This window comes from Pongo abelii, chromosome 12, assembly GCF_028885655.2.
Source record: "Pongo abelii isolate AG06213 chromosome 12, NHGRI_mPonAbe1-v2.0_pri, whole genome shotgun sequence".
NCBI lineage: Eukaryota > Metazoa > Chordata > Mammalia > Primates > Hominidae > Pongo > Pongo abelii.
In genome coordinates this window covers 62,824,538-62,839,642 of record NC_071997.2, presented here as the reverse complement: position 1 = coordinate 62,839,642, position 15,105 = coordinate 62,824,538, and the positions used below count along the sequence as shown (strand labels likewise).

The 15,105-nt window shown below is 41.0% G+C and overlaps 1 protein-coding gene across 19 annotated transcripts in view; it reads right to left on the bottom strand.

Annotated features, from left to right (window-relative positions):
* The window catches only part of AAK1 (AP2 associated kinase 1), a 192,614-nt gene that overhangs the window by 65,012 nt on the left and 112,497 nt on the right, over positions 1-15,105 (bottom strand). For all 19 annotated transcript variants that reach the window (XM_024242718.3, XM_009237212.4, XM_009237218.4 and 16 more), the window contains exons 6-11: positions 11,411-11,532; positions 9,994-10,075; positions 9,375-9,507; positions 6,574-6,677; positions 4,387-4,466; positions 213-367 (exon numbers count right to left, since the gene is read on the bottom strand). In XM_024242718.3, coding sequence (XP_024098486.2) covers positions 213-367; positions 4,387-4,466; positions 6,574-6,677; positions 9,375-9,507; positions 9,994-10,075; positions 11,411-11,532 — 676 coding nt within the window. The remainder of the gene's footprint in view (positions 1-212; positions 368-4,386; positions 4,467-6,573; positions 6,678-9,374; positions 9,508-9,993; positions 10,076-11,410; positions 11,533-15,105) is intronic.

Below are 15,105 nucleotides of genomic sequence, written 5' to 3'. Positions count from 1 at the left end.
CTTCCCAAAGTGTTGGGATGACAGGCGTGAGCCACCACGCCCCGCCATTGCCATACAATTTCAATGGCAGCTTCCTCTGTTCCTCAAGGAACACTGTTATCTCTATGTGCCTCTGGAGTCCAGTCCTAAAGCAAACCAGGCTTTCCAAGACTTCCCTGTTGTCCAGAATAACAAAGAGCTGTACTGAGTTTCAAACCAATCTAGATACAAACCTGCAGCCTGAGGTGGGGGCTGAACAGTGGCCCTCTTCCGGGGTGTCAGGGCTGGCTGGATGGGAAGGATTCCTGGGTTCGGCTGAGTCTGCCCAGCTTTAGGCCTCTGGCGGGGTGCAATTGAAGTCTCTGTGGTGGGAATGGGATCTGTCAGTCTAGAAAGGGAAAAGAGAAAGGTTCATATTAAAGTCTGGGAAAAATGGAAGGGGGTGGGCAGAGGACACAATGCTTCCGCTTCCACATAGACCCAAACCTTCCAGGTCTGTTTAATCAACGCTTCCCAAAGGATCTCCCACAGGATGCCATTGTTACTAGACCTTCTGAAAGTAGGCTTGGTGGGCAAATACCTTTTTAACACACTGATCAAAATATACTGAGTGGCTCTCCTTCTAGCAGAACTTTTCATGTGTGAATATGCAAGGAGAATCTCAAAAAGAATGCTATATAGAATGCATTCTCTTTGCATTCTCAAGCTTATTTCTTCTTGTGGCCCTTTTACCTAGTACCTCCTAGGATTTCCCAAAATACCCTTTGGGTAATAATGCAAAGAGGGATTTCAGGCACATGGTTTTCAGATGCAAAGAGAATTCAAACTTGGCTGCAACTAGCTGTCAAAGTGGTCTCTCTAAAATGAAAAGCATGCAGATGAGTGAATCCAACATGGGAACTGGAAGGAAAAAGTAAATAATTCAAGTCAAAGGGTTTAAAAATAAAAAGCAAGTGTCAAAGAAACTCCATTTCTTCCAATATACATACTATCTTTTTTTACACAGTAACAAAAGTTTTAGCTGGGCACAGGGTCACCCAGAGTAAAAATCACATTGCCCAGTCTCTTTTGAAAATAGGTGTGAACCTGTTTCTAAGTCCTGGCATTACATGAGATGTAAGAAGATTATCATGTGGCAGTTTCCAGAAACCATAAGAAATAACTGGTTCTAGTCCTCTGTCTTCTTCTTTGACTATTCCTTGATCCTGCTGCTAGGAGCAGAGATGTTGCCATATTGATCCATGCAGTCATAGCTACACTGTAGGAATGGTGATGTGGTTAGCTGGAAGAAGTCTAGATCCCTGAGGGCTTCATGGAGCAGAACTGCCATGCTGGCCTTGGACTACTTACCTCCAGACTTTGTTTACTTGAGAGAAAAAAATAAACATCTATCTTCTATACGCAGCTGTCATTTTGGACTTTCTGTAATTCACAGCCAGACCGACACTTTCAAACTAATATAGGGAAGACTGCTTGCTCCCTGTGAGGGGTGCAGAAGCCCAGGTGCTGACTTCCACTCATTTACAGTAGTCCAGGCAGCTAGCTACTACCTAACTCAGATCAGAGTTGGCCGTTCTTTGAAACTCTACTTTACAGAGTATAACTGAGGTTAGGCCAAAATTAACAAGTTTCAAGAATATTTCCAAAGCATGTTTTATCAAAATATTTCCAAAACAGCCTCCATGAATGTAAAACAGGAAGCAAAGCAGCTGGCCTCATGTCCTTCCCATGACATACCTCCAAGGTCCATCCTGGGCCCAGAAACTTTGCACTGGCAACCTGTTAGAGGGATGTTCTTGTGCTGGTTGGGGAAGTGGTGATATAAAGGCTATCACATCTGGGGGGATATAACCTGGGCAAGGGATGTGGGAAGAAAAATGGGACACATGCTGGAGAAAAGAAGAAAGGTATAAGAAAGAAAAAGCCAGCTGTGGTGGCTCACACCTTTAATCCCAGCACTCTGGGAGGCTGAGGCGGGTGGATCACTTGAGGTCAGGAGTTTGAGACCAGCCTGGCCAACATGGCAAAACGCCATCTCTACTAAAAATACAAAAATTAGCCGGGTGTGGTGGCACGTGCCTGTAGTCCCAGCTACTCGGGAGGCTGAGGCTGAAGAATCGCTTGAACCCGGGAGGCAGAGGTTGCAGTGAGCCGAGATCATGCCACTGCACTCCACCCTGAGTGACAGAGCAAGACTCCATCTCAAAAAAAAAAGAGGAAAAAAAGAAAAAGCCAAGGGTGAGGGAGGTGAGCAGGCTTCTGTAGAAACCCAAACAGCAGAACCTCCATGTTGATCATCTCTTGAGGGGAATATATTAGAGCAATGGGATCTGGAGCTGAAGAAAACTATATTTGAGTTCTAGCTCCTCACTAAGTAACTGTGTGATAATGGGTATGTCACTTACCCTCTTTCAGCTTTGGGTCCTCTATGTGTCAGAGGGAAAAACATATGCCTACATCATAAGGCAGATGTGAACATCAAATGTATCAATAACTGTGAATCTGTTTTCTTAATTGTAGAATGTCCAAAATATTAGTTTGTATGGACTTCAATGAGTATGTTTTGTGGAGTGGAGTGGGGAAAGGGATCATTGCTTACCCTCTGCACATATCATGTTTGAGCCTAATACAAGACAGCCATGAGCACAAAAGACTAAGCTACTTAAATCAACCCCAAAACAACTTCCAAAGAGGTGAGCATGGCAGAATTAGTGAAAGAAATGGACAGACTACAAAGTAATGTTTTGTTTGTTAAGCAAGTTTGCTACGTTTATCAAAAATCAAAGTCTCACTATTTTAGAGGCACATCTAAAATAACTTCATGTACACAGCAGGCATTTAATAAATATTAAAGAACTTTTTAAGATACAGATGTTATTTGACTGTTCTATTACAATTCACATATTCCCATCCAGGGTACTTTGTTGACGCAGTTTGCTGCTAGCACTTACTCGCGATGGTGGTAGAAAAAAGAGGAGTATAAATATCTCCTGCGCTACCTCCAGAATCTGCCATTTGGAAGGTGTGGCAGCCATGAGAAAGTGCTTTGTAGACCTTCATCTACAGGGAGCATAAAACCCCAATGCTCAGCTGCTGCATTCCCAAAATGCAGCACTGAACGCAGCACTGCTGTGGTGTTTGCCCTGGCGCCATGCTTCCCATAGGTTGCTGCCAGCCCTAGCCTCCAACCCACAGGAATTCCTAGGAGATGAGGGACTATCTGCTGGCTGACTGGCACAAGGACCCCAACACCTTTGGTGAGTCTTACTTAAGTTGTGTGACAGTCTAGGTCACTTCCACCCATACTTCTCCCTCTGTCTGGGTCAGACTTGCATTGCCTTCTGATGGCACTACCAGCCTTTCCTGGCTCCCTCCCTGTTTTCTCTCACATGGGCATTTCCCCAAATAACATCTTTGTTTAATCCTCTTTTGGCATCTGCTTTTTGCAAGAACCTAGGTTGAATAGACTGTGATTAGCTAAGACCCAGAGAGTCTTCTGCTGTTCACTGACCTGGTGCTTCGACCTGCATTTTCCTAATGTGGTTGGAGCCATAGAAAGTAAGAAGGAAAGGGAGGTTGAGTGTTAGGGTGGTGAATGCAGCTAACCAAAAGTCAGGACACATGTTTAGGATATTTTTTACATTTTTTTAAAAGAGATAGGGTCTCGCTGTATTGCCCAGGCTGATCCCAAACTCCTGACCTCAAGTAATTCTCCTGCCTCGGCCTCCAGAGCAGTTGGTACCGCAGGCACATGCTACCGTGCCTGCCTAATGTTTAGGATACTCTTGTACTGGCAACATTCTTTTTTTGTTTTGTTTTGTTTTGTTTGAGATGGAGTCTTGCTCTGTCGCCCAGGCTAGAGTGCAGTGGCATGATCTCAGCTCACTGCAACCTCCACTTTCCAGGTTCAAGTGATTCTCCTGCCTCAGCCTCCCAAGCAGCTGGGACTACAGGCGTGTGCCACCATACCCAGCTAATTTTTGTATTTTTAGTAGAGATGGGATTTTGTCATGTTGGCCAGGCTGGTCTTGAACTCCCAACCTCAGGTGATCCACCCTCCTTGGCTTCCCAAAGTGCTGGGATTATAGACGTGAGCCACCACGCCTGGCCGTACTAGCAATATTTAAAGTCTGCTGTTGCCTCATCTCTGAATGCCCCTGAGCCTATTCCCATGCAAAGAAAACAACTTCAGAGTTCTTGATTCTCTTTCAAATGTAGATCACAATATTTCATGATATTCCTTTTTGCATTCCCAAAGAGCAGTTTCTGCCTAGGCAAGACAGAGCTTGCTTTCCTGACCTGTGCAGCCCCTGGTCACAGCATACATAAGAATCAAGAAACACAGGCATCCTTCCCTGCTGCTGTGGCAATCCAAGGAGGACATGTGTTCACGAAGGCATTTCTTACCTGGCCTTTGGCTGGGTCTTTTTTGCAGCTGCCTCACTGGCTTTCACTGGTTCAGGAAGCTTTGCAGGAATGGGAGAGTTCTATAGAATTGCAAACAAGACAGAACAAAACAAAAGGACATCACAGATTTCTTTGTTAAAGAATAAACAGCCTGATTGGGACTGAGAGCTGATGGAAACACATTTTGGGATCTTCTGGAGCAGCTTCCAGGCCCTGAGCTCTGTCTGGTAGAGGGAAGGAAAGTTAACCAAATGCATATCAGACTCAGCCACAGTCAGGGAAGCAATGTATCTGAGAAGAGGAGAGAGTAGCTTGTGTGCAGCACATATTCCTGGATTATTCTCTACCTTCTGTACCATGGTGAGTCACTGGGGCTTGATCTCAGTACCCTTCTCCTCCTATAGCACAGCTTAGAAGTGATGCTATGAAAGGAATGGGAAGGAAATGTCTGTAGCTGGTATTATTCTGGATCCCAGACAGATCTTCGTTCGAGCTTATCAATGTGTCAAACCAGGGTGCACTGAGTCTGCTAGTTAGAATGCTCAGAGAAAACCACAGCCACCTCTGTGTATGGCTGCTGAGCCAGTACCCCTTCCCAACATGTGAGGCACTACTCAGTCCACAAGTCAAGGAGAGATCCTCTGGCTTGAAATCTGCACTATCCATCTAATAATGCTTCATGAGGGAGCACCAGCTAGCTGTCCCTAACCCTAAAACAAGTGCTTATCACTACTGAGTACCAAATGACATAAGACTTGTGAGGTGTACTTTTAAAAAACTAGCTACCAATCTGAATGCTTCCACTTAGATTTCACATTATTTAACTTTATGAATGGGAAAGCGGGACTACAAAAGAACACAGTCATGTTTGGTTACTGCACAGTATCCCTCGTTTTAATCTGGGAAACCAACACACAATACTAGTTATAAAACTGGCCTTTTAGGAGGGTCCTCTCGCTTCCTTCCTGTTTCCAGGTGGGGGGAGATTTTCTGCTAGAAAACTTCTAGCACTTCCTCTTTTTCAAGCATTCTTCTCCCAAAGGAGAAGAGTTGACTTCTGTGACTGTTAAGACTGTAGAAAAACTGAGCTGGTCTGGTTTGCTTTGCCCTCCTTCCTTTAAAGAAGAGCCGGTCCCCCAGGAATCAGGTGTTTACATCTCAGTCATGTGGGTCTAATGCTAGGAAGCCTGAGTGGTCAAGCTGCATCTTCTGACTCAAGCTTACTAGTAATAAAGCCAATATTCTGAGCTCCACCTGGATGAACCCCACAGCTGATTCCAAATGTGAGAGTGAAAGAGGAGCAGTGCCCTTAAGTCCCAGCAGTGAAATCAAAAGTTCATTATTGGAGGAACTAGCAAGAAAATTTCAGGTCAGAATCTATTTATTATAGCATCCGTTAATAAAATATTTAAGAAAAATAAATCACAATATGACATGAAAAATATGCAAGGATTTTTAGTAGAGATGGGGTTTTGCCATGTTGGCCAGGCTGGTCTTGAACTCCTGACCTCAGGTGATCCATCCTCCTTGGAATCCCAAAGTGCTGGGATTACAGACGTGAGCCACCACGCCCAGCCGTACTAGCAACATTTGAAATCTGTAAAAAGGACATTTGCAAGCATTTTGCTCTGAAAACTGTGAGTGCAGAGTTTAGGATTACTAAATGTAGAAAACATTCTTATGGCTTGATGTGCTGGAAGGACAGAGAAAGAGGAGTGTGAGTTATAAATGGCCAACAGCAGAAGCAAAATCAAGAAAGCTCTGCTGCAAGGAAGGAGAATGGGGACAAGCGGCGTAGGTTCTAACAGGCATGGGGGCATGTCCAAGGCATTGCCTCGGGAAAGTAGCCTGCCTGTAATCACCTCCAGGTGACTACAACAGGCATGTGGCTCTCAGAGAACCAGAAGAGTTGACAGACATGAAGTTGGTCAATCTTCATCCAAAGTGTCCAACTCAATCCCTAGGGCATTTTTTTGTTCAGTACAATTGCTTCAGTTTTATAATTAAATTCCATGGGAAAATTGGATTCCCTTTATGGCAACTGCTTCACAGTTAGCTTTGCTTGAATACCCCCAGTAGATAAAGCAAGGGACATCTAAATTCATTTAAACAGCTGATTAACACCCCAGGAGCTCAAAATGGCAATTTGATAATGTTTACTCCCTTTAAATAGCACCATTCACGTACCTGTACATTTGGAATTGGGCACTCTTTCTTGAGTAGCTTAAATGAGAAGTAGGACACCTGGTAAATATCCGGCCTTTTGTCAGGGTCTGGTTCCAACATATACCCTAAGGCAAACATACGTGAATTTATTTAATAATATTCCAACAGTTATTACACTAGCTAGGAAGCATCATTCCTCTCTCTACTCCCAATGTTTTGTTTTTAAACTTTTATTTTTCATAGAAGTCAGACAGTATAATTAGCCCCTTTTCTCTCCCTTAGAAAGAGAAGCTCTAATGTTCCTGAAATATTTAATATCCATAATAAAATAAAATATATAGATTGTAACAAAGATACTTAAAGTTCATATTCTATGCTTTGCACCAGAGGGACGCAAGCTCTCAATATGAAAGTTACCACCTTAATACTCCGATACCTAGGAGGTTACATGGTCTTACCATGGGCTTCCTTGGTTCATCTTATCTTACTAAATGAATGATTATTCTTAATAATTATAACCAAAACCCAAACTTCATGAATTTACTTATTATTCTTTTGTTGGAAATATTAGCTGGTTTCCAGATTAAAAGAAATTACAAAGTAACATATGCATATCTACTTTTCCTGTGACCTATAGATCACTTGTCTATTTCCAGGTCCTTTAAGCTTCTGCCTCCCTGAGGCTGGAAAAATCCTCAGGGGGAAAACAAAATATTTGAGAAGACCACAAACATACACATATACATGCAAACAACAACGCAAGGCAGCTGACTGCTTAAATAATAAAGTGAATGCTCCAGACACTAAGTTCCAAAAAGATCAGTGAGGCTGCAGCCTTGTGACTGCCTTGCAGAAGAGGCAGAGCTTGAGGTGGCCCTTGAAGGCAGGACAGAATTTAGTCAGTGGGGAAGCAGAGAAAAAGACATTCTAGTTAAGACAACAGTCTGAGCAAAGAAGGACTTGGAGAAAGACAAGAGAATGCCTTGCTGCAAGTAAATAGAGGAGCCAGAAGGACAGGGTTGAGAGAAGGCTGAGTGGGTGGAATGCAATCAGAATCAGAATCTTAAATGCCATGCTAAGAAGCTGAGCCCTACTGTGAGACCATTGGCAAGCCGCTAGAGTTTCCTAATCAGGGACATGAGAGGTGGTGTTTTATAAGAGGAATCTTTTGGTGAGGGTGTGCTGGATGGATTGAAAAGAGAGGAGAAAAGCTGGTGACCAGTCCAACAGTAGAGGCATGAGCTGACAGAGTCTGTATATACTATGGTGACAGTGATGTATGTATAAAGAATGTAACGAAAACAGTAGAAACTCCAAAAAAGGAATATGGCCGAGTACATGACTGAAACTTTCCTCTCTCTTGCTAGCTGGATCCAAAGAAATCTTAAATTTCATTCTTCTAGGCTTCAATGGTGATACCACTGAGAGAAACTGAAAAGAGGACAGGGGAACTGGGTATTGAGGGTAAAAAGAAGGAAGGAGGGCTAATGATGATAAACTTAATTTTAGATCTGTGCGTTTAGGGTGACAGTTGAGTTGCCAAATGGTTTGCAAGCAGTTTGGGAAAGATGTCCGTGGTATAGACATTTGTAAAGAGTTGTGTTTCCCAATATGAATTTACTGCATAAATGTTTTAAAAATTATCAAAAAATAATACTAGTCTAATATCAACGTTGGCCATTTTCCCATATTTCCTACCAATCTCACTTACATACCTGGAATTCTAACATGGACATAATGCTTTATCTCTTAAAACAATCCAACAATTATTAAATGTCATAATCCAGCCCTTTAAATATTCCTCCTTTTTTTGTTAATAAATGGAAGAGGCTGATTGACAAAACTGGCACAATGGAATGGGCAGCACCTTAAAAGCTGTATCTATGTTAAGTGGATAAGTTACCTACATTTTCTAAGTTTCAGTTTCCTCATTTGCATAAGGGGAATAATTACACTTAATATATAAAGGATTTTAAGATTTAAATGAGGTATAAGTAGGCCCTCAACAAATGTCAGATGCTCCACCCACATTTGCTGCTTCTATTTTTTCCAGTGTACCCCCATGCAGGACCCAAACTGGGTTACTCAGGATTTATAATCAATCCATAACAGTTAAAACTTAGACGTTAAGAGTCTTGACCAATGTGGAAAGATGATAAAAAATCTCTGCTTCTTTAGCATTTTAGTATAGGGGTTTTGTGCAAAGATTATTCTTTTTTTTTTCTTTAAAGATTACTTATTCTACCATCTGGTTAATGAATGTTAGTACATATGCTTGCTATGATGATACCAAATAGAGGGGAATCTTAAGACTATTTTTAAGAAAGCATTGAGTTTAGATGCACGTTATCAAAATCCAGTGATTAACCTAAATGAGAGGAAAAACCTGGTTCCATGGAGTTATATAGTCTTAATTATGTATTCACTCCAGTGAATGCACTGCAATCATTTTCATCTGAGTTGCTTCCAGTTTTGCAAAGATGAATTTCTTATCACTTGATATGAGTCAGCTGGACTCCTTTGGTACCGGAGCTTTCATAGAGACTGCAACAGAATATAGAAGCACTATACTGCTCCAGGCAGTTAGGATTTCTGCTTGGGTGGCTGGGCTCAGGTATGAAACAGAACTTCAGATTTCTAGCAAAAAGACCCACCACTCTAACTAGACACTGTTACACTGTCTTTGAGTTCCCAATCATTATCAACTAATTTCTTTACCTTTGCATCTAACTCATTACTCCTGGAATCTAATCTCTTTATCCCCCAATTAATTCCTTGTGATTAGAAATAAAAATATGAAACTAGAAACTTAAAATACTTACTAATTAGGCAGTGCATGTCTTGAGAATATCGAGAATTATCAGGAATTGTGAAGTTTCCATCACAAATTGCCACCTGACTTTCCCCAAATGGCAAAGTGAAGTAGCATAATTTATACAACAAACATCCAAGAGCCTAAAAAAATAAAGATAGCAGATTGCTACTAGTGGCTTATTTATCATGACTCTAAATGGATCTAATGAGAAACTGGCACCATCCACATTTACTAGCAGATATAAAAACTATAGACTATTAATGTATTAGAAACATGAGTTTCAGAACCCAACACCACTGTTAGCAGCTGAGTTACATTATTTCTACCATTATTACCAAATCGTGTTCCAGTAAATAATAAGTATTTACCTGTTTTGCTCTTAAGAACCAGTAACATATACATGAAAAAAAAATCTAAATAATTTTCAAAGAGTTTGGAAGTAATTTTCTTTATCATGCTTCAAGAAGCAGTGGCTGGTATTCTCACATCAAGAATAACCTTGAGGGGTAAGTAGACAATGATATGGTACAGTAGCCACCATGCTATAGCGCTGTGTGCATTAACCTTGGGAATTTACAGTCAAGACTGCTGCTATCTGAGGTATGGATAGGTTACCTGACACCTACCCAAATGTCTGCCTTCGTAGTGATGATTTTGCCACTGTACAGGTTGACCATTTCTGGTGCTCGATAGGACAGCGTTGTGTATCTACAATCAAGAGATTCATTTTTTATTAAATATGTCAATACTATAATTAAAAACCAGGAGCAGCAGAAATACTTTTTTTTCTTTTTACATTAACAGAATCCCTGGGAGCAATCTGCAGAAGAGAGTATGAAATATTAGTAGAGATAAAATGAAAGGCTGTCCTTGGTACAATCATATCATCACACCATGGCCCTCTGGCAGCAGTCCTCCTAGTCTAAGAACATGTGGAGACTCAGACACTAATGCATCAAATAAAGTCTAAAAGCAACTTTTCTTGGGTCCTCAAATGACAAAATCTTCTCAAAATTCTTATTCTGATACTATATTTTGTCAATTTGTTGTTTTTAAAATGGCCTTTACATGTGGCTCAACACAGAGATGCAATACCGACTGTGGTACTCTGGAGAAGAGCAGAAAGTGGGCCCTGGCTGGGGTGAGGAGTGGAAGGAATCAAGAGCCCTTCATCTTTGCTCCTGGAATCAGGCTGAAATAACAGTTTTATCTCTTGCTCCAGAAAAAAGTAGCATAAGCACGTCCTCAAAGTGAGTGTCTTGGTGTTACCAAGCATGTGATTTATGCTGCTTTTGTCTCTAGATCCCAGATGGGACAGGTCTAGGCATCCCTCAGGGCCTTGGGTCGATCAGGTTCTTCTTGCCCCAGGCATGGTTGTCTGGGGTGACACATGAAAGGACAGAGAAGATCAGGATGTAGATGTGCAGGCTAGACTGTTGACTTATTAGTAGTAATAGCGAGTGCTGTTGCCTGTAAAAAATCCAACACTGTGGACATGAGGAGAAAATGGGTCAGGCTCTTATTGGAGTCACAAATCTAAAGAAGCTTTTTCTCATGAAAGTCTGTAATTCAGTATCTGCAGAGACTTTAATAACCTACTCACCACTATTTCCACTTAGATCGCCTTATGAGCAGGAAGGAAGGAGCAATTTAGGGTTCAGTAAAAAGCACATCTGTCTGACTGATAATGTCATGGTTGTTGTGATCATACTTAAAAACATGTTAGTACTTTTATGGTGTGTGCAACTCTCAGCTTTTTATAGGCTCTGTGACATCATAAATCAAAACATCTATGTACAATGACCACAGGACCACTGATAAAGTGCTCTAAGAGTCCCTCCTTTTACTCTGATGTATGCTTGTAAACCCCCTCCTCATTCTTCACTTAAAGTCAAACAGCCCAACTGTGAACATGATGCTCTGAGATGAAGGACAACTGACTATCACCATTCTCTCCCCACCCTGACCTTCTCATCCATAAGCTGAAGGTAAAGTTGCTCATCTGATTGTGGACAAAACTCCATGAAAGGAGAAAAAGCTTACTTCTTAATCTCATCTTCTACTGCATTGACTCCCTCAGTTTGTGGATTCTGGAATTTGTTGGTGGCACTTCCAAAGTCACACAGGACATAGTGGCCTCGGTCATGCAAGAGGATGTTTTCAACCTGAAAAACATTCCCCAACCACCCATTCCAAGATATCATTTAGTAATGCACGTGAAAATTTGGTTTCACAGTCACATAAATAAACATTTTATTTCTGGCAGTCTTATTAATGTGCACAGGGAAGTTATTCCTCTCCAAGTATCTCAACAGGGGTCATCCCAAGTGGAACACAGGAGATGCAGAGTAAGAGGGAAAAGTGGGTGGAGAGGGCAAAAAGAGGAAACTCCACGGTGGGGGATGCAAGAGTGCCATTTTTGTAAATTTCAGCCACATTTCTCACCTCTGCAGAAACCATCCTCATACTTTCAAGCCTCTGACCTGTGCCTTTGCTCTTGCTCTTCTTTTAGGCCAGGATGCCCTCCACAATCCCCACCTCCTTAGCCAACTATCAAAATCTCGTTTCAAACCCCAGTTCAAATGCCATGTCCTTTTTGAAACTTTCAGGCTCCCACTCAGATAAAATGTCACTCTTTCCCTATTGTCCTTCAGTATTTCATTCTCTCATGATGTGAATTACTTCACTTGGACCTTATAAGTACTTATATAAATGTCTTTACTACACTAGGTTAGGATATTCAGAATTAATATTGTTTATGTTTCAGTTACTTCTCAATGTGATAAAATGGGGATAAATGGGCAGTTTTCCTATTAATGTATTGCCCTAATTTTTTAAATAAATGAATTCTTTGGCAGTGAGTTAGGAGTTCTACACAGCAGGGAGCTTATAAACCCCAAATCTAGAGAAATCCCTGGTATCAAAGGACTCTAACAATGAAATGACAACTCCAAAATAGTGGGCACTATGGTACTCAAGGTGTACTGATTTTGGGTCTAGGTGAACTGAGCTGACTGGTATGCTGGAGGACAAACCTGGCTATGTGTGGGCAGTAAAATGACAGCCAAAAAATCTTGTTAGGCCATTAAGACTGTAGTCTCCATTGTCTTTTGTCTTCAGCCTTCCAAAGACTGGCCACCTTTGGAAAAGAAAGGCAAGAGTAGACTATAAAATAGTCTACTCTTAAAGATAAGCTCCTTAAAGATAAGCATCTTCTTGTAATCATATTCTTGGTCTTCTCTACCTAGTGCCTAACACAATGCTTGGTATAAAAAATGTATGTTGAATGGAATAAACCAAAAAACACCGTATATGTGTGTGCATGTGTGTGCAAACCTGGTGTGTAAGGCGCAAGATAGGAGCCACCAAATATCCAGGCCGTACTACTGTACTACTACTGATTCTTTTAAAAACAACTGGTCAATTATAATAGTCTCTAATTTCTATACTTGTTTCTATACTTTCTTTTAATTCTTCTAAGAATTACATTAAGTATATTTTATAGTTTGTATCTGCAAATTCCAATATTTGAAGTCTCTGCTGTCAACTGATTCTGCAGTTTATTGTTTCTCATTCCTACTAAACCTTGCTTATGGTGGTGTTGTGAGGAGTTTTTTGTTTTTGTTAACTTATGTTCCTTGGAACTTAATCTGTAAAAAGCTTGTGAGATCTGGGTTTAAAGTCTATTGTTCTTCCAGAGAGGATATACTGGTGTAGCTGGGGGCACTACTACCCTGGAATCACTTTAATCTGTAATTTTGACCTTGGAATTTCCAGCCACATAGATAGTTTGAACTACAGCCATCAACCTGCACAGGTATGTTCTATGATGAACAATTCTTAAGCATAGGGTTATGAAAGATTAGGAGAGATTCATTCCTTTGAGATAAGGCTGAGGCAAGCAAATAATTCCATCATCTATGTCTTTTTTATAAAGCTCACCAGTTTAATCTATTTACACAAAGTGACACAGTTAAGCTTCCTGAGCATATACACACTTTAGGAATTTAAAATAATTCCAACAAAACAACGCTAATGTTTTCAATCTAATTTAGAGGTTATAAAAATAACAGCCATCATTTTCTGAGCTTTATTATTGCCAGTACTACTGTACTCAGCATTTTACATGGATTATCCCACTACTTCCTCATAATCCCAATATGATTATTATCCTTCTCTCACAGATGGAGAAAATGAGGCTCAGAGTGATTAAGTCACTTGCTAAATGTCACACAGCTAATATTTGGTACAGCTGGGAAGTGAACCTAAACAACCTCACTCTAGAAAGGATAGGCAATTATATTCCTGCTACAGGAAGCAGGTTAGAAGCAGAGCAATTACTCAAGGCCCCCACCCTTACTTCCAACTATAGTAGGGGAGATGATACTTGTCTAATGCATTGGGTGCAAGCTTAAGGACAGGACTTTCTTGGTGCTTTATGTTCAGAAATGCCCCTACAATAGAAATCTAGTTAATAAGGAGCCAAGTGTCTAAACACTAGCCAGGCTGATTTGTTCCATGTCTCCTAAGCATTCCATACACAACCTAATTTGTCCTTTTATTCAATTGCTCCTTTTATTCAACTGCTCACTCTCCACTCCAGTTGTAACTCCTCAGAAAAACCTTTCACAACCAGTTCACAAAATCTACAGAATTTACTGTCAATAGGAGAGGCTGCCAAAGGCCTCCAGGCCAAATCAAACCATGCCCACTTGTTACTTATCCTAAAGTTTATGGCTGCTTTTGAGCTCTGACAGCAGAGTGAGCAGTTACGATAGACATAAAATATTTATTATCTGGCCCTTTGTAAATAAATTTTGCCAACCTTTGGTAGGTAATAATCACTGATAATCATTTACAATTTGGCAATGTTTCTTTCACTGTGGGTTGGTATTTAACTTCTTATGTATTTATGCTTGCCTTCCCAAGTAAGAATATAAAACTTTAGAGAAAAGGGCACTGTGTTATGCCTATGCATCTCCCATAACACCTTGTCCAGTGCTGTACACATGCCAGGGACCCTTAAATGTTGCCGATGAAATCACTTATTCAGCATCATTCAGCAACAATCTTCCTCCTCGGCCTCATGCACCTGGCAGGGCTCATATAAAACCATGCTTCTCCTATTGTATGTGTGCACTCCCTTTCTGAATCAGTTTCTACACTTCTAATGCTGGAATGTACATCTAGAAAAGCTGTTATACCATACATTTATCAAAGAAACATGTTTCACACAAAGGATAAATGCTTGAGGTGGTAGATACCCTACTCATCCTGATGTGATTATTACACATTGCATGCCAGTATCAAAATGTCTCATATAACTCCTATATACACCCATTATGTACCCACAAAAATTAAAAACTAAAAAACAAAAGAAACATGTTTCAACTCCTACTATATGCCAAGAACTTTTCTAGGCTCTAGGGATAAGGCTGTGAACACAACAAAGTCTATCCTCTCACAGAGCTTACAGTCCAGTTGGGGGATAAGAAGAAAATAATTACACTTGCCTGGTAGTGATAAATATTATGATAAGAATGCAGCAGGTGAATGTATGTAAGGTAACGAGGAATGCTATTTTAAATAGTATAGTCGGGGAAGGTCTCTCTGAGGGGAACAGAGACCTGGATGAAGAAGGAGCAGCCATGTGCCATCTGGGCGAAGAGCATTCCAAGCAGAAAACGGTAGCACAACGGCCCTGAGATGGGAATGTGCCTGAAGGGTCTGAGGCACAG